At 39.4% G+C, this 23,414-nt stretch overlaps 1 protein-coding gene across 6 annotated transcripts in view; it reads right to left on the bottom strand.

The window, feature by feature from the left end:
- Positions 1-23,414, bottom strand: part of LOC132709695 (uncharacterized) — a 169,012-nt gene that overhangs the window by 20,377 nt on the left and 125,221 nt on the right. For 5 of the 6 annotated variants that reach the window (XR_009620687.2, XR_015728784.1, XR_009620688.2 and 2 more), the window contains one exon: positions 17,098-17,183. The exons of the other annotated variant lie outside the window; for it this stretch is intronic. Coding sequence is in view for 2 of the 5 variants with exons in the window: in XM_087873302.1 (XP_087729428.1) it covers positions 17,098-17,183 (86 nt within the window). In the remaining 3 variants the exon portion in view is untranslated. The remainder of the gene's footprint in view (positions 1-17,097; positions 17,184-23,414) is intronic. 6 annotated transcript variants of the gene reach the window in all.

Genomic DNA, 23,414 nt, shown 5'->3' with positions numbered 1-23,414 from the left:
ATATCTACGGGACTGCCTTCTGCCACCAACAGCCTCCCGCCGACAAGTTCGCTCCCACAGAGAGGGACTCCTCAGGGTGCTGTCAGCCAAATTGTGTCGGCTAGCGACACCTAGGAGAAGAGCCTTCTCTGTCGGAGCTCCTGCCCTTTGGAATGAATTGCCCCCGGATATTCGTAACATCTCTGATCTCCGGGTCTTTCGCTGCTGACCCTACTGTTCCGACAGGCCGGGGCTGTCTAATTGAATGATTTTAAATTGGGTTTTAACTTTGGGTATTAAAATTCGGCCAAAACTATTTAATGATTTTAATTAATTTTAACTATAATATTGTTATATTTATGTTTTTAATTGGCTGTACACCGCCCTGAGTCCTTCAAGAGGAGGGCGGTATATAAATAAAATTATATTATTATTATTATTATTATTATTATTATTATTATTATTATTATTATTATTATTATACAATACATTCCAACAAAATGGATACCCACACAATTTTATCAAGAAGTCCCCGACCACTCAGCCCAATATGGTGCAACCAACACAAACCCTAAAAAGAATTACACTGCCGTACATCAAGAATATCTCAAAAACCACCAACAGAATACTACAACCACATGGAATCAGTGTAGCACACAAGCCAACAACTAAAGCCCTTCAAAACACCCTAAGCCAGAGGTCTTCAAACGTGGCCGCTTTAAGCTTTGTGGACTTCAACTCCCAGAATTCTCCAACCAGCTATGCTGGCTGGAGAATTCTGAGAGTTGAAGTCCACAAGTCTTAAAGCGGCCAAGTTTGAAGATCTTTGCCGTTAGGAAACGAAAAGACCCAGCAACCCCAGAAGAAAAAAAGAGGAGTCATCTACACCATGCAATGTAAGGACTGCAACAACTATTATGTAGGCCAAAGAGGCAGAAGACTGAGAGAACCCATCCACGAACAATAACTGGCAGTCAGAAGACATGACGAAAATTCTTTAATTTCACAACATAAAGACAGATTTAACTATAGTTTCAACTGGGAAAATGTGACCATCCTAGACCAGGTCAAATCCAAAAATGCCAGGGAATTTCTAGAGGCCTGGCACTCTGACAAATCAGCCATCAATAGACACATAGACATGGACAACATCTATAGATTATGCAAAAGAGACAATTAACCAGCCCAAAAGAGAACAAAAAGACTCCAGCAACTCTCGAACAATAATCAGCAGAATTCTGGAAGTTGAAGTCCACAAGTCTTAAAGCTGCCAAGTCTGAAGACCTCTGGTATAGATTAACTCCAAGGTTAACTTCAGACCAACAATCAAGTAAACAATACCCCAATCAAGAAACTGCCAAAGAGCCATTAGTAAATGGCCCAACCAAAGAATCTCTAAGACCGCCCCACTCACACAGACAGGCAAGTCATCAGAATATAAACTAACAGCAAACAGCACTCCTTACACTGATGATATTACCTCCTTAGGGTAATGAAACGTCTTCAAGAAAATAAGCAAGTTCAGAGAGTACCAAGGACCCCTGATGTCTCTCTCAATAGAATTTGTGGCTCCCTTCATTTTCAAAACTATAACACTCAAAACAGGGGTGAAATCCAGCAAGTTCTGACAGGTTCTGGAGAACTGGTAGTGGAAATTTTGAGCAGTTCAGAGAACCGGCAAATACCACCTCTGGCTGGCCCCAGAGTGGAGTGGGAATGGGTATTTTGCAGTATCCTTCCCCTAGAGTGGGGTGGGAATGAAGATTTTGCATTATCCTTCCCCTGCCATGCCCTCCAAGACACACCACGCACACCAAGCCACGCCCACCGAACTAGTAGTAAAAAAAAATTGGATTTCACCACTACTTCAAAATCCCCTCCCTGATATCCAAAAACCAAGTTTAATTGTTACAATCTCTCCATTATACTGCTTCACCAATGGTGGGACTTCAACAACATGGATTTGAATGCCATCTTTTTTTAAATCCCCTTTTGTCTTTCACTATCTTAAAAGTATGGGAATTTGGTGGAAATTTCTAAGTGCTTTGGAGCCAACTGAGTGAAATCAATTCTGTATATCTACCCAACTTTAGATTATGCAACATACCATTCCTTTTTGCTAAAATTTCCGTAGAGTCTGATATGTAAAGCACAGTCCCTAATTAATTTTTAAATCCAAGCTCTCCAGCTCTACCAGCTTTTCATTAATACCATCCATCCGAAAGATATCAAAAGATAATATTTAGGATTAATGGAAATCACTACCACTCTTTTAAGCTTGTAGGATAAATAAACCTACAGGCTGATGGTAGGAGTAAGGAGATCAGGGGAAAAAACCCTTTTGTAATTACCTGACACCATTCTGCAGTTTTCCCCCAATTCGTGCTGTGAGGAGCCGATAGATTTACTTTTTGTTCATTTGTCTGATATAAGCCTAAAATGACATTTGAGAATGAATGAGGGTTGTCCTATAGAGTTTTAAATGAGCATTTAATTGTCTGATGCACCAGAAATATATTTTTTTTCTCCCTATCCCACTAAGCATATTGTACAATCTCTGTTTCCCCTGAAAGAGCTTACAAGCTAAATCTTTTGGAGACTGAGCTCTGAAATGCCTCTCTTTCAACTTTATTCCCCAAATATTTCAGGAACTATTAAATCTGAATTCGGAAATTTCTCCTCTAATGAAACATATATTTTGAGGGAAGTCAAAATCGTTTTTATTTTCTTATCATTTATTTTACACTATTTATATAGGTAAAGGTAAAGGTTCCCCTCACACATATGTGCTAGTCGTTTCCGACTCTAGGGGGCTGTGCTCATCTCAGTTTCAAAGCCGAAGAGCCAGCGCTGTCCGAAGATGTCTCTGTGGTCATGTGGTCGGCATGACTCAATGCCAAAGGCGCACGGAACTCTGTTACCTTCCCACCAAAGGTGGTCCCTATTTTTTGTACTTGCACTTTTTATGTGCTTTCGAACTGCTAGGTTGGCAGAAGCTGGGACAAGTAACGGGAGCTCACCCCGTTATGTGGCACTAGGGATTTGAACTGCTGAACTGCTGACCTTTCATTTTAGCCTCTGAACCACCGCGTCCCTTTTTATATATACTATTTATATATAGTGCCCAAAGAAAAATGGTCGTGGTCTATAAGGAGCAACCAGAGCATCACACAAAAAATAACAACAAAAAATACTTATATTTATGTGTATTATCTATTTTCAAGGTATGATCAGATTTTGGCTAATACTAAATATATTTCTCTGCATAGGAAGAACAGGCAACAGACTTCAAGTGAAACCAAAACCATCAGATTATCCCATTGGCCTCTTTCCTACTCAACTGTGCAAATCAAACCATTGATCCGTTCAAGCTGTGTGTTGAGAAAGAATCTAGAAACAGAAGCAACTGTTTGGAGAAGACCATGATTCTAGAAACAGAAGCTTACAAGTTTAAGATCCACTAACAGGGATGTCCTCAGAGCATGACAAAAAACGTCAAGATGGGGACCACGACAATGTGATCGAAGTACCACCCATTTTTATTTATTTATTTGGAAAATTTATATTGCCACCTACTCGCTCACGGTGACTCAAGGCGGCTTACAGGAAAACTTAATTTGAGGATGCACCTTGTAGCAGTCAGATCAAGGATTGTAATTTGCTCCTAAGGTGGGCAATTTAATGAGCCATAAAACTTTTATAACCTGATTTAAAAAAAACTGAACTTTTGAGGACTTTCATAGCTTCTGCATCTATTGCTTTTGAATGTTTTCTTCATTTTTTTTTCTCCATTCTGGTCTTTTCCATTTCTCAATTATTTTGGCCACCTTATATGACAATTTTCAGAAAGACAAGGGGAGTTTTAGATAAATGGGAGCACCAATTGCATGGCTCCAGGATATCTGGGTGAAAATTCCCAGATTTCCTTTTTTGTGGTGGCTGTAGTGCTACCTGGAAATAAGAACTTGTTAAATCTCAGTTGCATCTTAGATGAAAGCTGGGCTATCTTCTCCATGTGGGAAAAAAATACAGTAGCCCAACACGAAAAATTAAGACATTATCTCTAATACTGCAATCCCACTCAACAGCAAAGATGTTGGATAAAAACGGATAGTCATGATGAGGCAAAAATGATAACGTTGATAATATTTGAAGTCACAAGCCTACCTGGGGTTTACTGGGCATTTATGTTCTCCAAAATGAACTTTACTTGAGAACATCTATCTGGTATTAAGTACAAATTTATTTTGGATCTTTTTATCCAAACATGTTACCTAATATTTATGGTGGTGGTATGTATATCTACAATACAATGGAGGAAATCTAATGTGCCTGGTGGCTCAGCAGACTAAGCATTGTGATTAACACCAGCTGTCTGCAATTACTGTAAATTCGAATCTCACCAGGCTCAAGGTTGACTCAGCCTTCCATCCTTTCAAAGGTAGGTGAAATGAGGACCCAGATTATGGGGGCAATAAGATGACTTTGTATAAAAGTATGAAGGCTATTGCTTAACGCATTGTAAGCTGCCCTGAGTCTCCGGAGAAGGGCGGCATATAAATCAAATTAAAAATAATAATAATAATAAAATAATAATAATGTGTTGCCCATATAATGAAATTTCTATGAAAGAGAGAAAGGGAAGGGAGGGAGGGAGAGAGAGAGACCATCAAACTGTTGTATCCTTGCTTATCTGCCACTTGCTGATGGACTTAAGTGTTGCTTTGTTCTGAATTGATTTGTTGGGCGCTCAATCAAAGAGACTGTCCTATCATTGGGAGAAACCATTCTTGATGGGTTTGGCCAAGAGGAACATGAGATAATGCATGCTCAGGGGATCTTGGAAGGCCAGAAGCTGCAGGAAGCTGTCTGGATCCGAATCTTGTGGGACTAAATAAGAGGTTAACAGCCTTAGGCTGGTGGTTCACCACTATTTAGTGGAGGTAGAGGTTAAAAGCAAAAAGGGATTCAACAAGCGAAAAGAACTGAATTGGATGCAAGCAGCAACAACAAACTCAACATTTGTCAATGGTGCATTTGGAATTCTGGAGAAGGGTGAAAGTGAAAGTGAAATGAAAGAAACTTTCTACTGTACTTTCCAATCATCAATATTTTTCTAATTGGACAATAGTGGCCAAGGTCCAGAACAAGAGTATTTGTCTTTATGAAAGTCTAAGAACGTCTTTAAAGAAAAACCAGAAAGTCCAGTTGCCTCTTGAACGAAAAAAAAAAAAAGAATTTTTTAAAAAGAAAAATCAGGCTTCGTAGCCTTGGAGGATGTGTGTTTTTTTTCCCCCAATCAGAAGTTTGTTAAATTTTCAAGTATTTTCAAGGTTAAATCTAATTTCCTGTTAACCTGAAGCTCTTTTATGTAAAGTGTATAGATATATATTCACAGACAAGCTTCGCTGTGTCTTTATTTGATGGTGAGAGGTTTCAGTAGTGTCAACTTTTTGTGGGAGGATCACGTTGATGATAAAATGAGATTATTCATGTTCTGGAGAGAAATGCATCTTTTTTGTTAGCTAATTTAATCAAAGCTATCATATAAAATCTAAAGAGGTGAGACCTCTAACCTGTTTCTGAAATAGTGAGAAGAGCAATGAAGTAGACAACCAACCAATCTATGTTTATGGATTGGCCACATACAGTAGTGGCCAAAATTGTGGAAACCTTTTGGGAAAAGTGTATTTTCTAAAACTAGCTAATGACACCACTTTTTTTTGGAGTAGTACCATAAAATTATATATCAGTGGAAAGATGATTTAATCAAGAATGTAATGCAACAACTTTTATGAAGGATTTGCTATTAGAATAGCAGTTACAGTATAAAGAAGAAAAGTGAAACACGCAGAAAAAAACGAGATATACAAAAATTATCACCATAGAAAAAACAAGATATACAAAAATTATCACATCAGTTAATATTTAGTTGGGTAACCTTTAGCATGAATTACGTCCTTACAACATCTTCCCATGGAGTGAACCAAGTCTTTTATTTTTGCAGCTGTTATCATGTGAAACCAAGATTGAAGGATGGCTTCTATTAACTGAGTTTTATTGCTGGGTCGCTTCTGATTAACATGTTTCTTTAGTCGGCTCCATAGATTTTCAATTGGGTTAAGGTCTGGGCTATTCCCAGGCCATTCCAGCAGTGGAATATGATTATCTTGAAACTCCCAAAAAAAAAAAAAAAAAAAAAAAAAGTGGTGTTATTAGCCATCAAACCTCAAAAATACACTTTTCCTAAAAGGTTTCCACAATTTTGGGCACTACTGTACTTATTTATTGAACCAAGTGACATAGCTGTCCATCAACACAAGAAACATCCAACTCAGAAGGCCTATTTAATACAGGTAGTCATCGACTTATGACCACAATTGAGTGCAAACTATCTGTTGCTAAGTGGGACAATTGATAAGTGAACTTTGCCTCATAGTACGACCTTTCTTGCCACAGTTGTTAAGTGAGTCACTGCAGTTGTGGCCACTACTGTGTCTGTTTTAGCCTGTGCAATTTCCCACAGGTGTGGGAAACTCCTTCCCTGATGAAGGAGTTTCTAAGAAAAACCATCCTTCGTCTGTGCACTTTCTCTTTTCTGGATTAGTCAGTGAAGCTTTTCAAATCAGCCAACATGAAAATCACGGCTTGGAATAGCTGCTGGCTGCCACTTTGTTAATTCCTATCGGTGCGAGACACACACACATTGCATGATGTGGAATTGCTGAGGGAAGGGAACGCAGGCAGACATGCAAAGTGTTTAAAATAGGAAACAAGCTTTACTGTCGGAGCAGGTGTGTGTGTGCGTATGTGCATGTATGACAGGTGTGGGTAAACCAGGAATGCATTTGAATAAGGCTTTTGTTACAAGACTGAGGCCACTGCCAAGACCCTTTTCTCTCTCTCACAACCCGCCCCATCCTCCCCGCCCCGGGAACGAACTAGGGTGGCCTTTTTTTTCTTCTTCTGAAAGTCAGACAGGATAACCTCACAGTGACCTCCAATCTGGCTCCCAGCCAAGAAGAATGATACTTGAGGATGGTCTCCCTTTGCAGCATTCATTAGATTTCGGTCCATAATGCCTCCTCTGTTTTCACTCAGCAAACCTTACTGACGAGAGAGTCGAGAATAAAGGCAGATTCCCTTAAATAAAAGCCAATCTCCATGTGAAAGTGGCCCATAAAAATTAATAAGATTCGAGGTATCTTTTCTATTCGCAACCCCGAAGCAGAAGTGAAAGCAGGCAGAGGGCGGCATACTTGGACAAAAGCCCTGGCTAGCACCAACCAGCTCCATGAGAAGTTCTGAGACTAGATTATTGGTGGGGGTGGGGCAGGGGTGAGATTTTATAGATGGTAGAGATGCATGCAATGTTTGGCTCTAAATCCTCTCTTAGGTTCAACCCTTTGAATTGTTATTTCATGCATCTAAAAACAGGGCAGGGTTTCAATTGAGCAGATGCCATCTCAACCGTTTTGATCTCCTCTCTCTGGATGTCCCGCCTAGACCTAATTGTCTTGTTGGGAAGTACTACCAGAAGGAGTACTATCGGAAGGAGAAGTCAGATTAGTAAGGAAGTTGTAAATGGCCAGCAATGGGACAAGAGGGGAATTTCTGGGGCATGGCTAGTCTAGTGAAGAAAAGGACCAAGGGAGACATGATAGCGGTGTTCCAATATTTGAGGGGCTGCCACAGAGAGGAAGAGGGTCAAGCTATTTTCCAAAGCACTTGAAGGCCAGACAAGGAATAATGGATGGAAACTGACCAAGGAGAGATTCAACCTAGAAACGAGGAGGAACTTTCTGACAGTGAGAACAATCAACCCGTAGAACACAAGTTGCCTTCGGAAGTTGTGGGGGCTTCATCACTTGAGATTTTCAAGAAAAGATTGGACTGCCATTTGTCAGAAATGGCGTAGGGTCTCCTGCTTGAGCGGTAGGTTAGACTAGATGACCTATAAGATCCCTTCCAACTCTGTTCATCTGTTTCTGTTTCTGTTCCGACTTCAATCTTTTCATCAACATCCTGCTTAGAGTTGTGTAGATAACCCTGATCCAATTCAGTCTCGCTTTAAGCCTCTGATAAACAAATACTTCTCTTGGAAGAGTGGGATGTAGGCCTAAATTTCCTTATTTTTGGTCTCTACTGACCAAAGTTGTGATCAACATCATCATCATCATCACCACCACCACATAAAATAGAATAATTTTTGAAAATCTATCTTTGAGGTAGAGCAATGACCACAGCGTTCACTTAACATTGCAAAAAAAAAAAAAAAAAAAAAAGAGGTTGTAAAATTAAGTAAGTCACAAGATTTTTGACAGCAATGGATAGGGTCCATTACGCTCATAAGCCGAGAACTACCTGTACCTTCTTATTAGTGGGCTCCTCCTGTACATAGTGAACTCTTCCTTAATTTATTGTTGTCTAATTAGAACCCAATAGCTGTGAAGGTTACATGTAGCAATGGGACCTCAAACTATATAAATAAGGAAACCATTAAAACCCCAAATCTAATCTTACCTTCTGAAGTTGTACCTCTGCCAGGTTTCTAATGCTAACAAACACACAGAAGCCAAAGGAAGGGTCAATGTTGCAAGCAGTCTAAAAAACTGGCCAAACACATGTTATGGATTAAACCTTGTATATATGTTAATTCCCAGCGTTAAACATTCAGCTATTTTGCATTGTTTTCTAAGGGGGAGGGGGGAGGAAACACCCCAGAAAGCTGTTGAACAAACATTTTGCATGTGGTTGGAAGATACTTTTTTTTCCTATATGCAAGCTGATAAAAAGATTCCAGAGGAAGTTATACCCCGTTTCCCCGAAAATAAGACATTCCCTGATAATAAGCCCAATCGGGCTTTTGAGCGCATGTGCTAAAATAAGCCTCCTCCAAAAAAATAAGCCCTCCCCGAAAACATTTAAACGCAGAGCTGGAAATCAGCTAAGATGGCAAGAGGAGCCCTGGTGGCGCAGCAGACTAAAGCACTGTTATTAACATCAGCTGCCTGCAATTACTGCAAGTTCAAATCTCACCAGGCTCAAGTTTGACTCAGCCTTCCATCCTTTCTATGGTAGGTAAAATGAGGACCCAGATTGTGGGGGCAATAAAGTGACTTTGTATAAATATATATAAAAAGTATGAAGGCTATTGCTTAATGCATTGTAAGCCGCCCTGAGTCTCCGGAGAAGGGCAGCATATAAATCAAATTAAAAAAAAAAATCTTGCTCCACGCACTCCAAAATAATAATACGTCCCCGAAAATAAGGCCAAGTGCTTATTTCGAGGTTCAAAAAAATATAAGACAGGGTCTTATTTTTTGGGGGAAATGGTATAAATTGCTTTGGACGTAAAAACTTTTACAAAAAAATGCCTTTAAAATGAGGAAAGAGTCATTTATGGAAACATATGAATTGTACCACTGATTTTAAAATATATGGCACAAGATCAGGTGGGTGGGACACCTATTACAGGAGATCTAGCAGAGACTCGGCACAAATGTGGCCCCTTATGGATTTGTCTTGCACATCATACGTTCCCCAGCAATGGTACTCCTAAAAATTCCAGCTTCAAAATGCTTGTTCGCCCTCTTTGAGCACACAAAATATCCCTGCATATTTTTACATTCCTCCCACCCCCACCCAAAGCCTGGAATGCTAGTGCAACAGGTGGAAACACTGCTGCTCTGCCGAAACCTGACTTGTATTTTCACACACATACCCCCAAAGCTCACAGGACACCCCTAAAACCCTTCATCTGAATGCTGTGTTGATTACCAATCTGCTTTGCATTCGTTAGGAAAACCCCAAATCCATAAATACCATCGGGAACAGAGTGAGGTTACAAAGACATAAGTTGAGTCAAGTGGAACAGGGGTGGGCTGCTGGGGGTTCGGGAGAACCTTTAGCTAAGATTCTGTGCAGTTTGGAGAACCCCCAAATCCCATTCCTGGCTGGCCCCCTCTCACTCTACTCCACCACTCCCCTCCCCGGAGTCCCCACGCAGCCCTTTTTGGATGCAGGGCGTGCGCAGAAGCTCACGGAGGGCGAAAAATGGGCCTACCGGAAGTTTGGGAAGGCCAGAAACAGGCCCGTTTCCGGCCTCCAGAGTCTGGGGAGGCCGTTTTCACCCTCCAGGAGACTCAAGGAAAGCCTCCAGAGCCTGGGGAGGTTAAAAACTCCCACCCCCACCGTGGTGCAGGAGGCCAACTAGGCCACTCCCACCAAGCAACTGGGCAGAGAACCCCTAGCTAAAATTTTTGAAGCCCACCCCTGAAGCGGAAGCATTAAATCAAGGTCAAGACTCTTTTGAGGAAAGATTGCTTGAGTCTCTCTGTCTCTGTCACACACACACACACACTTTCTCTTTTCCTGCAGAGTAGCTTGCAAACTCCTATTCTCCTTCTCAGAGTCACTAAGAGGAGATCCCAAGGTTTGCAAGAGTGAAGCTGGTTGAACCTTTGCTGGATGAGAACGTTCACTGCTGAAACTAGCCAATGTCCCCAAAGAGTTAAGTAATGGTCTGGCTTTTCCCTTGACTGTCATCATCTTCTGCTCCCACAGCTCACAGATAGGTCATGAATAGTTCCCTAAACTTCACCTTTTGTCGCCCAGTCTATTATCTCTGAATCCCAAGGTCTGAGGTACCAATGACACAGCACAATTGTGCATCAGCACTGCACCAAATTTGTTGTAAAATTCCATGCAGAATTGGCTCTGCCTTGACAAGGCACTTGGCTCCATAGGAGGGAAGCGATTCTCCTGAAATTCATAGTTCTAGTAGCCACCACCATTCTCAAGCAGCTACCATGTTTTCCCAAAAAGAAGACATCCCCTGATAATAACCCCAATCGGGCTTTTGAGCGCATGCGCTAAAATAAGCCCTCCCTGAAAATAAGCCCTCCCTGAAAATAAGCCCTCCCTGAAAATAAGCCCTCCCCAAAAATAAGCCCTCCCTGAAAATATTTAAATGCATGCGCAGCCAGTCCCCGCCATTTCCATTGGTTAGGGTTAGGGAGACAGAGCTGGAAATCAGATAAGACGGCAAGAGGAGCCCCATCTTGCTCCACGCGCCCCAAAATAATAAGACCTCCCCAAAAATAAGGCCATGCACTTATTTTGGGGTTCAAAAAAAATATAAGACGGTCTTATTTTCGGGGAAACACGGTATTTATCTTCTGGAGGGCTAGAAGAAGCTTCTGGAGAACCTGGCACTGTCAGAGGAGATCTCAGAAATGAGACAAATCAAAGCAACGTGCCTGTTCCATTCTTAAAATCTAAGTTCCACTGCAACATGGCTTCATAGAGCAGCTTTGAAGGGGCACTATTTATTTATTTGTGTTCATTCATTCATTCACTTCTATTTATGCTTATTTAATTTGTATCCCACCATTATTATTTTTACAAATAATTCAAGATGGTGGCCCTATCCAACACACCTTCTTCCTCCTATTTTCCCACAACAACAACCTTTTGAGATGGGTTGGGTTGGGTTGAGAGACAATGACTTGCCCCAAGTCACCCAATTGGCTTTCATGGCTAAGGTGGGATTTGAACTCACGGTTTTCTGCTTTCTGGCTGATGCCTTAGCCACTAGATCAAATTGGCTTTCAAACCTCCGTCTAAGATCTGCATAGTGCACATAAGTTCAAAATACTAAATTTAGATGCTCCAAGGACAGTTAACTGAAGTCCTCAGGTATTGCAAAAGATAGTTGTTCAAATAAAACATTGGCACAGTACCTGAGCTGATAGGTCAGATTTTGGAAGATTACAGGTTGGGCAGAATAAAAAGGTCCTAACTCCTGGCAAGCAATCCTGAGGAGGGTGCTCCTTCTGTCTTTCAAAACTTCGTTTTCATTCTGTTTTTTTTAAACTGTTTCTTTTTATGTGACTGTATGGTTTTTTATTTATGAACTGCCCAGATTCACATATGTGAGAAGCAGTGGTGGGATTCAGCCAGTTCGCACCAGTTCGGGAGAACCGGTTGTTAACTTTCTGAGCAGTTTGGCAAACTGGTTGTTGGAAGAAATCATTAGGGCAGAGAACCAGTTATTAAATTAGTTGAATCCCACCACTGGTGAGAAGGGTGGTGTAAAAATTTGATAAGTAAATAAATACCGTGTTTCCCCGAAAACAAGACCCTGTCTTATATTTTTTGAACCCCGAAATAAGCGCTTGGCCTTATTTTTGGGGAGGTCTTATTATTTTGGAGCGTGTGGAACAAGACGGAGCTCCTCTTGCTGTCTTACCTGATTTCCAGCTCTGTCTCCCTAACCCTAACCAGAGCCGGGGGACCAGCTGTGCATGTGGTTAAATATTTTCGGGGAGGGCTTATTTTAGTGCATGCACTCAAAAGCCCTATTGGGCTTATTATCCAGGGAGGTCTTATTTTTGGTGAAACACAGTACTCATCAGTTTTTACCTTGTTGATTTAATAGTGTGCTGATATTTTGCGCTTAAGAAAACAAGTGTATCTTTGTCCATCATCTACCATTCCTACTATTTTATCTGTTGTCTTGCATGATTTATGTTTTACCAATTTATTTAATATATAAAAGAAAATAAATAAAAATGCAGCACACATAAAGATGTTTTCTACCTTTTGCTCATTTACGTTCAAAATCAAGCGCTGCTCATTTCTTGAGAAAATAAGAACAAAATGATGTTGTATCAGAGACCACTGCCGAAAAATAGAAGTTCCTTTCAGTATTTCTTTTAAGGAAGTGTTCTATCTTAAGGTCATATATTTTGTACAAAATGTCTCAGTTAGTTAACATAATGAAGTTGGAATGTACATATGGCACATTACCTGCTCAATAGAAAAATATACTGGTTAGGTGACTCCTTGATTCCTTCCTTCCTTCGTTTCTTTCCTTCCTTCCCTCCGTTCTGTTTTTCACATTTCCTCCTTTCCCTTCCCTTATCTTCCTTCCTTCCTTCCTTCCCTCCCTCCCTCCCTCCTTCCATTTATAAACTGTCAAGTTCTAATTTTCCAGGATACCCTAGAAACCTTCCAAAATGTTTAGAACATCTAAAATACAATCAAGGCTGGATTAAACTCTTCGCATCCACCAGCAATCATAATCACTGGCCTCCAAGGGAAATAAGTATAGAACAAGTCATATTTCTGGTCTTCACTTTCAAGACATCTCAGGTATTTCTTGGGGTCAGGGCAGAGGGAGAGTAATGTTTTTTTTCACAGGCTTTTTGGATTCCTTAGAACCTGAGCTCTGCATCCAACCACAATCCTACTTGAAGGCTGCTTTCTGCGAGTTGAGCAGAGGGTGGAATTTGTTGCAGAATCACCAGGATGTTCTTTGCAGAAATGAAGCTTGAAGGATTGGAGCTGGATGTGCTTGCTGGAGTGTCAGATCCATGAGTCACGACGGACTTCAGTTTATTGTTATTCGTCCATCGCTCTATCGCTCCATCAGTTCATTACTCCATCCATCCAACCATCCATCGACTCTTTGGGGCAATGTTCTGTGCCCTTTCAGAGTTCTGCCCTCCAGTAAGCTTCACTATTGGTAGCCATGAGAAGCTGACTCAACTTTTCCCACACAAAGTTGAAGAAATTTCTGAATTTCTACTGCCATGAGCCACAGGGCAAGCCCACTCCTCCTTCCCACTTTGTTGTAGGCATTGCACCTTCAATCCTTTGTTTGGGTCCATCAGGACAAAGATGGGGGATGGTTTCAAGGACCGCTTGCCCACCTTGGAGTCACAGGCTGCCATCACTGAGATCTAGAAAGAACATGGGAGCATAGGAGCTGTGATGGCGCAGTGGTTAGAATGCAAGTATTGCAGACTAACTCTGCCCACTGCCTGGAGTTCAATCCTCACTGGCTCCAGGTTGACTCAGGCAGTACCATCCTTCCGAGGTGGGTAAAATGAGGACCCAGATTGTTGGGGGGCAATATGCTGACTCTGTAAACCGCTTAGAGGGGGCTTTAAAGCACTATGAAGTGGTATATAAATCTAATTACTATTGATATTCAGAAGCTTTGCAGAAGCTCCAGAAGAGTCCTCTTGCTATATGACTTGCCTCTTAACCAAATAAGAAAAAGGAAGGACTATGGGCACATCCTCCTGTCCTGCTTACTGTATTTGAAATCATCTCAATCATGGGGATTTTGCAGTATCCTTGCCCTGGAGTGGGATGGGAATGGGGATTTTGCAGTATCCTTCCCCCAGGAGTAGGGTAGGAATGGGGATTTTGCAGTATCCTTCCCCCAGGAGCGGGGGAGGGGGAATGGGGATTTTGCAGTATCCTTCCCCTGAAGTGGGGTGGGAATGGGGATTTTGCAGTAGCCTTCCCCCAGGAGTGGGGAGGGAATGGGGATTTTGCAGTATCCTTCCCCTACCACGCCCACCAAGCCACGCCCACAGAACTGGTAGTAAAAAAATTTGAATTTCACCACTGGTTCAGGGGCAAAGAAACACGACTTCAGGAAATTCCAACGGGCATATTTTTTTGCAGAGTGGCAATTTCTACGTCTGATTTCTAGAATGCCCTTTGCGGGACTGCATTTGGCTTTTGGCTTCAGACCTGCAGCGAATGTGTTAACTTCACATTTGGAAAGAGCGTTGCCTTTCCGGGGGTGGGGGTGGGGGGAAGGTTCCAGAACTGGCCAAGTATAATAAAAGCTAAACGAAGCCCATTCGTTCGCCTTTTGTCAATATTTTCATAGCAACAAACAGATCAAATGCAAGATATACCAGGGCTGTTTATTTTGTACATCCATTGGGCTTTGATACATTTGATTTCAAATGAATTCCCCATGAATGGTTTTAAGCGCAGCAGATTTAAAACATCTTTTCAAGTTCCGTTTTTTTGCTTTTTGTGTTTGTAATGCAGTGTTCTTGCTCTGTGGGACCTTTTTTTATATATATACAGATTTTATTTTATTTTTTTCTTAAAAGGATGCAAAGATGCATCTGTTTTCATTCACGGCTTTCCCCTAACATTTTAAATGTTAATTTTTACGCTTTAAAAGTATGACTTTTAAGACACCGTCACAGAAATATATTTGATGTTTGCTCATGTTCCGTGCAGTTGCTTTAGAAACTAATTTGTACCTTTGTCAAAAACTGTAGGACGCCCGCTGCTCGCTTATCCTGCTTGGAACAGTAAAGTAAGAAGCAACGGCATGAGAAGGAAGGAAGGCAGTGGTGAAATTCAAATGAAATTAAAGACAGGAGACAGGAGAGAAGGAAAGGAAATCTACCATAGTTTATACCAACTCCATTGATTGTCCTTTCCCATCTAGTCTCAGTCCTTGTAAACCAACTATATACATTTCAATTACCACCTTTTATTCATTGAACCTCTCTTTCTTTTACTGGATCTCATCAACTCCATCAGCCACAACATTCTCAATCTTCCCCTTCCTTTCTACCATTCCCCTTCCCTCCATATATTCATTCTGTTAAGTGATCTTCATTCATTCTTTCTATCTTACTGAGTTACCACAATGTTTTTTCTTCTGGTCAGTGTTGACCTCCTTCATTCAGGACTTGTTAATTTTGACCTTGTCTTTCCTTATTTTATCATTTATCGGTGTTTCTCAACCCCAGAAACTTTAAGATGTGTGGACTTCCAACTCCCAGAATTCCCTAGCCAGCATCTCCTAAACATCTCATTCCCAAAACACTCAATTTATTCTTAGGTTTTTCCTGTCATATCAAATGTTACTTTCATGGAAGACAATGGATAGAAGAAGGGTTTTACTGACGGTTCTTTTTGTTTCTTACAAGAATATTTCTTCTTTTCAACCCCCTACAGAGTACTGAATTCCCCGAATAGTCACTAAACAAATAGTTGTAAGTTGAGAACTGCCTGTATTTCTTTTACCTTGATGCCATCCTTAGCTTATTTCATCCATGCCTAGCAAATTTAACAACATGCCTCCTCTTTTCTTTTTCGAAACAAAAGTATTCCTTCTCTAGAATTGTAAATGTCTTTTAAGTTCACAATGATCAATGACTTTTTGTGCTTCCCTGTATATTTTATCCAGTTGGGGATCAAATACATTTCATTGACCCACTAAATCAATGATTGATGACGAGCCCTTAGGACATTTTAGCGTTTTTTTCATTGTTTTCTTTTTCTACAGTCGTTCTTTTTCACGGGATACTACAGTATAGCAAGATGCTTTGCATGGAGATAAAACTATAGACTGCTTTTCTATTCAGCATTTATCCCCTTCATTTCATTGTGATTTAGGCACAATGGCAAGTTTTATAAAATGAAAACCAGTCCTTAGCTTTTTAAAAATTTATTCAGCCAGAGAGGCCATGGGAGTGGCTGGTACCGTGTTTCCCCAAAAATAAGACCGGGTCTTATATATAATTTTTGCTCCAAAAGATGCATCAGGGCTTATTTTCTGGTTAGGTCTTATTTTGGGGAAAATATGGTACTAAATGCATCCATCTGGCTGACAATCTTAACTGGGGCTTATTTTGGGGGTAGGGCTTATGTTACGAGAATCCTGAAAAATCATGCTAGGGCTTATTTTCCGGTTGGGTCTTATTTTTGGGGAAACAGGGTAGGAATGCAAAAAAAATCAAGATGGCGGCTCTGGCTGCATGATCAAAGCCCCATACAACATTCTAATTACATTATAATTAGAATGTTATGTACATATGCATAAATTAGATATGGTAATAAAAACAGTAATAATGTTTACCTATCTATCTACCTACCTCTTAAAAATAAAAGTTGGGTTTACTATCTTAAAGTTATGGCTATCATCTTCTCAATGCCATTTTTTTCACCCCCCTCTCCCTCTCTGTAAAAGTTCCTGGTAGCTTCATTATAGTTTATTTTTTTTTCCTTTTAATTTCCTTTAACTGCCAGGAGTCCTATTAACTGGGCGATTTGCAAATACCATGTTTCCCCAAAATTAAGACCTTGTCTTATATTATTAGAACCCTGAAATAAGCGCTTTGCCTTATTGCATGCATGCGCTCAAAAACCCGATTGGACTTATTATCAGAGGATGTCTTATTTTGGGGGAAACAGGTATAATAAAACAAACACATTACTTTTACAAATAATGTTAATAAACTAGGAATATTCTGAATCCTGACCTCCAGTTAGCATCTGACTTACCTGACTCCAAAAGAGATCCTTTCATAGGGTATAACGTAGTGGTGTTACTGGGGATTATCATCAAAAAGTAGAAAAAAATTGATATCCTAAAGGGGGGGAAAAAAAGAATGGGTTGAAAAAAAGTCTCATTTTTTTGTGATTTTTTTTTCTTTTGTAGAATATTAACAAATTATTTACATTAAAGAATATTTATAACTGTTGGAATATTTTGTATTTTCAAAACACAGCATCCTCGTTATTTCCAAAACAATGAAATACAGTTTCCCCAAAAATAAGACCCAACCGGAAAATAAGTCCTAGCATGACTTTTCGGGATGCTCGTAATATAAACCCTACCCCCAAAATAAGCCCTAGTTAAGATTGTCTGCCAGATGGGTGCATTTAGTACTGTATTTTCCCCAAAATAAGACCTAACCAAAAACTAAGCCCTAATGCATCTTTTGGAGCAAAAATTAATATAAGACTCGGTCTTATTTTCGGGGATATTATGGTTCTACAAAATAAAATATGAATAGGCCATAAGCGTTTGAATGCTTGTGGTTGTTGCTGGAGAAGGAGGTAGGAAAAAGAGAATTGTTATGTCTTTTGCAGAGATTTGAATGTCATGGAAGAAAGAAATGGTGAAAGAGGCTTGCAAATATTCTTGGAAAACTCAGGAGACTTCCAGATTTTCCACCATGTAAAAGGTGGAATCATGTTTGGGCTATAGCCAATATTGGATTTAGAGATTCCAGATGTGAAAAAACTGAAGTGGGAACTTCCAGAAGATTATAACCAGACTTGGAAGCCATGCCTTCAGCAAACAGCTTCTAGTTACAATGATAATGGACCTTTTTTATATAAACGTTAACAGTTTTCTTCTTATGGATATTATGTCATATTTTCCACAATTGAGAAAAGCACTGAAGACATGAGAAATGTGTCAGCCAGTTCTAAGCTCCCAGTTGGGATGAATTAATCTGAAATGTGCCTAATTTTAATTCTTGAAGGCTTTTAGTTTGTGGATAGTTTTCACACTATGTTCTTCTCAATATATCAGCTGAAGATTTTGCTTCAAGGCTCTTACGTTTTTTATTATGAGGACACTTCAACCCACATTAAGAATGATTGCATCTTGATAGATGCAGGAACACATCTTTGTGATAGATTATTTGAGATCAAACTCTACTCTCTATTTATTTTTCTTCCACTGTCATTTTTGAGGGAAGAAATATCCTAAGGTATCACAAACGAGGTCCATCAACACGAAGGATCAAAGAAGCGCCCTGTTAGAAATCTTATAATTTTCTTCTTCTCTCCTCTCCTCTCCAAACATCTGGTAACCATATTTTCTTAAAGGGGTTATTTAGCACAAAAAGTTGGGGCAAGTATTTTTTTGGCAAAGGAGTCTGGCATGAGGCTCACTTTAGATCAGGTGTTTATTCCAAATAAACTCCTCCTTTCCTGAAAAAGGGACAACTTAAATATCTCTTTAAAACAGCATAGGATGTGATTTTACTCAAAAAATGTATTTTTACATGTGCCTAAGTCTATTTCTGGCAAATCCTTGTTATCTGATGCAGTGAGGTTTACTTAAACTAGACTGGCATAATATCCGGAGGCCTTTACAGATGTTAGTCTGAAACTTAACAATTTGAAAGAGACCCTTCCTGTTCCAATGTTAATATTATTTTAAAATCCTGAGTAGTTTTGCACTTGTTTTTACACAAATGTGCGCTTCAGTTTGAAAGATAAGGCTTGCTTAGTTTTATGCAAAAAACTTCACAACTGATCAACAATTTAGTAAAGTACCTTCAGCATCTAGCCTGGTGATGGTGAGCCTATGGCACGCATGCCACAGGTGGCACATGGAGCCATATTTACGGGCACATGAGCGTTGCCCTAGCTCAGCTCCAGCTTATTTTTGGGCCTTCCGTTTTCGGGCCTTCTGTTTATTTTCGTTTCTGGCCTCTGGAAGGCCTCTGGGGGGTGGGGGAGGCTGTTTTTGCCCTCCCCAGGCTCCCAGAAAGGCTCTGGAGCCTGGGGAGGGCAAAATAACAGGCCTACCGGGCCCACCGGTAACCCTTTTGCCATCACGTGCCAAAAGTGTGGGGAACGCGGGGGGTCCACACGTGCATGTGCGGGGGGGGGAAAGGCGCGGGAGCATTGAATTATGGGTGTGGGCACACACACGTGCGTGACACACACCCCGCTTTCCCCACTCATGGCACGTGACAGCAAAAAGGCTAGCCATCACTGGTCTAGCCTATCACTTAATTTGTTCTACCATGTTTCGTCTATAATCTTTCCCATTGTTGACAAAACTTTGATCGTTGTTCATGCCTACTGCTCTTTTCACTTACTTTTCAGCCTCTCCATCATCTCTCATACAGTATGTTAGTTTTGATAGGCAGTAGAACTTCCTCAAAAATCTTCTCAACTTGTAGGTATCTACAATACTATTGTTACAGTTGCTATCATTTTAGGTTTGTCAGCTTACCAGCAAGACATCCTCCCACTAAGTCGATCAGCTACATATAAATGCCTGCTTAATTGCAAAACCAAGACAATTTGAAACTCCTTTTGCCCTCCCCAGCCCCTAGGAGCACTCTGCAGGCCTCCCAAACCCTCTGCGCACCCTGTTTTTGCGAAAAATGGGACAAACGGGATGGGGCTTCGGGAGGCCAAAAATGGCTGTATTCAGTGTGTAAGACGCACCAACATTTCCACCCTCTTTTAGGGGGGGGGAAAGTGAGTCTTGTACTCCAAAAAATACGGTACCTTCCCTACAGGTTCGCCAATGTTTGCATGGTGTCATCTGTGTCATTTGCATGCGCAAAGCCTTCTGTGCATGTGCAGAGGCTTAAAATGTCACAAAAAAGCAACAGCATGATGTCCGCGCAGGTAGGGAGAGCCTCCCGCAGCCGCCGCTACCGGTTCTCCCGAGCCGGTTAGAACTGGCTGAATTTCACCCCTGCTCTGGAGCACCCACAGAGTGCGTGGGATTTAGCGTTTTTATCTGTTATTTTGTATTTCAAACTTTTGAAATGCATGGAAGAGAAAAGGTAAATATGACTCGTCTTACTAACGGAGCTGATAAAAGTAAGCCTGACTGAAGACAATATGACGTAAGTCGCATAACTTTGGAGAAGAGATATGATTATTTCTCATATCACGGGGAATGTTCCATTGACTCATGAGGAGTACACTTTTTATTGTTTTGTGGGGTCATGACATCACTAAAGTAGAGAAAACCTACTTCCCAGTTTAATAAACTGAAGTTGACATTCAGAAAATAAGTTCATATTTAACACTTCCTTCTCAATTTCCAGCACATCAGAACCAGAATGATCTCACTCAACAAACAAAGCTTGTTATTACGTGTCAGCTTCGGGATTAAAATGACCTTGGTCAATGCAAATTTGCCTCTTCTGATTAATCCACTACAGCTAAATGAGTATTCTATTAATTTAACATATTAAATCCTAACAGTTCTAACACCTTCACCTTCTTAGCAATTAAACCACTTCTTATTACAGTTCAGTTATCTTTATGACAATATTTGACCAATGCATTATTTTATAATATTTAGTAATATAACATCTAACCCTGAAAATGTCAACAGATACACAGGCCAGGTGATTTTGGCTTTCAATCCTGTCATCTTTAAAATACTGCACTAAATCAAACTGTGGTCCTAACAAGAAACTATTTCAAGACAAAATTGCAAAGAAGCCAGCTGACTCAGTGGAGACATGTGTCAACTTATTATTGCCAGAAAATTCTAGAAAGATATCCATGGAGTGACCAGAAATTGATCTCGGCTCAGGAAAAATCTAAATTTACTTTATGTTAAAAGATGGAGAAAATAATCAATTTCCAATGCAATCAAGGCATCTTTTATTGCTTTCTCAGAATATACAATTTTCTCAAAAATTGCTAAATCACTCATCTCTGAAATCTGATTCTTTATATCTGGAATTTTATATCTGGAATTAATCTAGCTTTTTCCATCTCCTAAAGATTATTTTTTTCCTATTATTAAGTGTCTTGTTCAAAATTAAAAAAAAATATTTGTGCTCTAACAATAGCAAAAGAAATAGTTATTGCCATATTTTACTTTTACCATTTACTAAATGGTAAAAGTATTTTATATTGTAATTTCTATAGTGTAAGCCACCCAGAGTCATTGAGAATTGGGTGGCATACAGGTGTTATAAAATATTATTAATATGCATATCTTTGGGAAAGTTGTTTTATATTTGTTAATTAATTTTAATATTTTAAAGCTCTGTTTGGACTTTTTGCTGGCAATTGGATAAGAAAAGGTTAGTTATTTGATTTGTTTATTACTAAGAGATGGGTTATGGGATAAAGAGCTTTATATTTATTAACAAGAGGGGTGAAGAGATTATGAAATTCTTTATACTTGTGATGAGGATGGGAAGTCATTTACATAAAGGAGAGGGATTCTTTGCATTTTTTTCCCTTCCTTTTATTTTTTCTATTTTGTACTCTTATTGGTCTTTCTAAAAATGTTAATTAAATATAAAAATATGCATACTTTACTAAAAATAATTAAATATGTGTATCTTTAAAAATCAGAGAAACATCTACACCTAATTATCTGAATTAATCTGTTCTAATTGTTCCCCAAAGTATTTCATTCTTTATATCAACCGACTTTAAAAAATGTTTGAGCTGGAAACTACTCAGGTTCACACATGGCAAAACTACTTATTTATACATCGTTCTATATATAAAAAATGAAGATCATAGAAACAAACCAAGCAAGAATAACATTTATGTTCAGGTATATTATTCCTGAAACATTATTTTGACAGTTTAAATTAAAACAGTTAATTTAGATTTTAAGGACATTAAATGTGTCAATGGGCACAAATTAAATTAGCACATTTGATTCTCTGTCTTTAAGTGTCAGGCACGAAAGATCAGATCCACACATGAATTAAACTGACATTAATAATGGTTTGTTACAGAATAGAGTTGGAAGGGACTTTGGAGGTCTTCTAGTCCAACCTCCTGCTTAGACAGAAAACCGTACATCACTTCAAACAAATGGTTATCCAACATCTTCTTCAAAACTTCCACTGCTGGAGCATTCACAACTTCTGGAGGCAAGTTGTTCCACTGGTTAATTGTTCTCACTGTCAGGAAATTTCTCCTTAGTTCTAGGTTGCTTCTCTCTTTTATTAGTTTCCGTCCATTGTTTCTTGTCTTGCCTTCTGATGCTATGGAAAATAGATTGACCCCCTCTTCTTTTTGGCAGCCCCTTAAATATTTGAACACTGCTCTCATGTCATCCCTAATTCTTCTTTTCAATAGAGTAGACATACTCAACCCTTGCAATCATTCTTCATATGTTTTAGTCTCCAGGCCCTTAATCATCTTACTTGTTCTTCTCTGCACTTTTTCCGAAGTCTCAAAATATTTTTTGTAATGTACTGACCAAAACTGGATGAAGTATTCCAGATGCGGTCCTACTAAAGACTTAATTTAGATTATAAGAACATTAAATAAATAATGTTCTTTACTAAGGCTATGCACAGAGACTCTAGGCTGATTCCTCTTTTACTCTGCCCCCCCAAGATTCGACCACTCCTTCTCTTTGTGAAGCATAATATAATTTTTCTCCGTTTCTGAAAAATCGGTTTCTACTTCTGAAATCTATATCAGAACTTTGGAATAATTGGAAACCAGCTATTGACTTCTGATTTTCTTCCTCTTTCCTATTTGTGAGTTTTAAAACTAGAAGGTACATATTTTAATAAAACAGATACCTTTTTCATAGAAAAGGAAGTCCACCTATTTCTGTTAATGATATGTCTTCATAATATTATATTAAAATTTTTCCTACATTAAACCCGAAGTATCTGTATCAAAAAAAAACCCTCTCAAGATAATTTTGGGATTTCAACTCTGTGAATCTGTTTGGAATTATTTTAGGCTGAGAATCCTGATTAAATCAATTCCACTAAGATATTAAAAAAGTGACTTTGATGATAATCCATACATGGCACTAAACGTATTTGAAATATATTTTGGTGAAATCAGTTTAACAAATATGAGATACAATGGATCAAATTTTCATTAATAATGCACCCACATATTTACAGATAAGTCCATCTGGAGAATTACCATAATTTGCATGATACGTGTTAATTTATGTAACTGTGAAGCTGACGTCTTTAGGTCATTTGAATAATTATGCAAATGACATTTTTAGGTTTTTTTTTTCCTGTAATTATACAAATGATGAAAACTGTCACAAATTATCTAAAAACACTGACTGTGTGATTTACATAAATGTCACAAAT

This window comes from Pantherophis guttatus, chromosome 7 (assembly GCF_059756535.1).
Source record: "Pantherophis guttatus breed Tessera chromosome 7, ASM5975653v1, whole genome shotgun sequence".
NCBI classification, from domain to species: domain Eukaryota; kingdom Metazoa; phylum Chordata; class Lepidosauria; order Squamata; family Colubridae; genus Pantherophis; species Pantherophis guttatus.
Note: the sequence above shows the minus strand (reverse complement) of the source record. Positions and strands in the feature narration are given on the sequence as shown.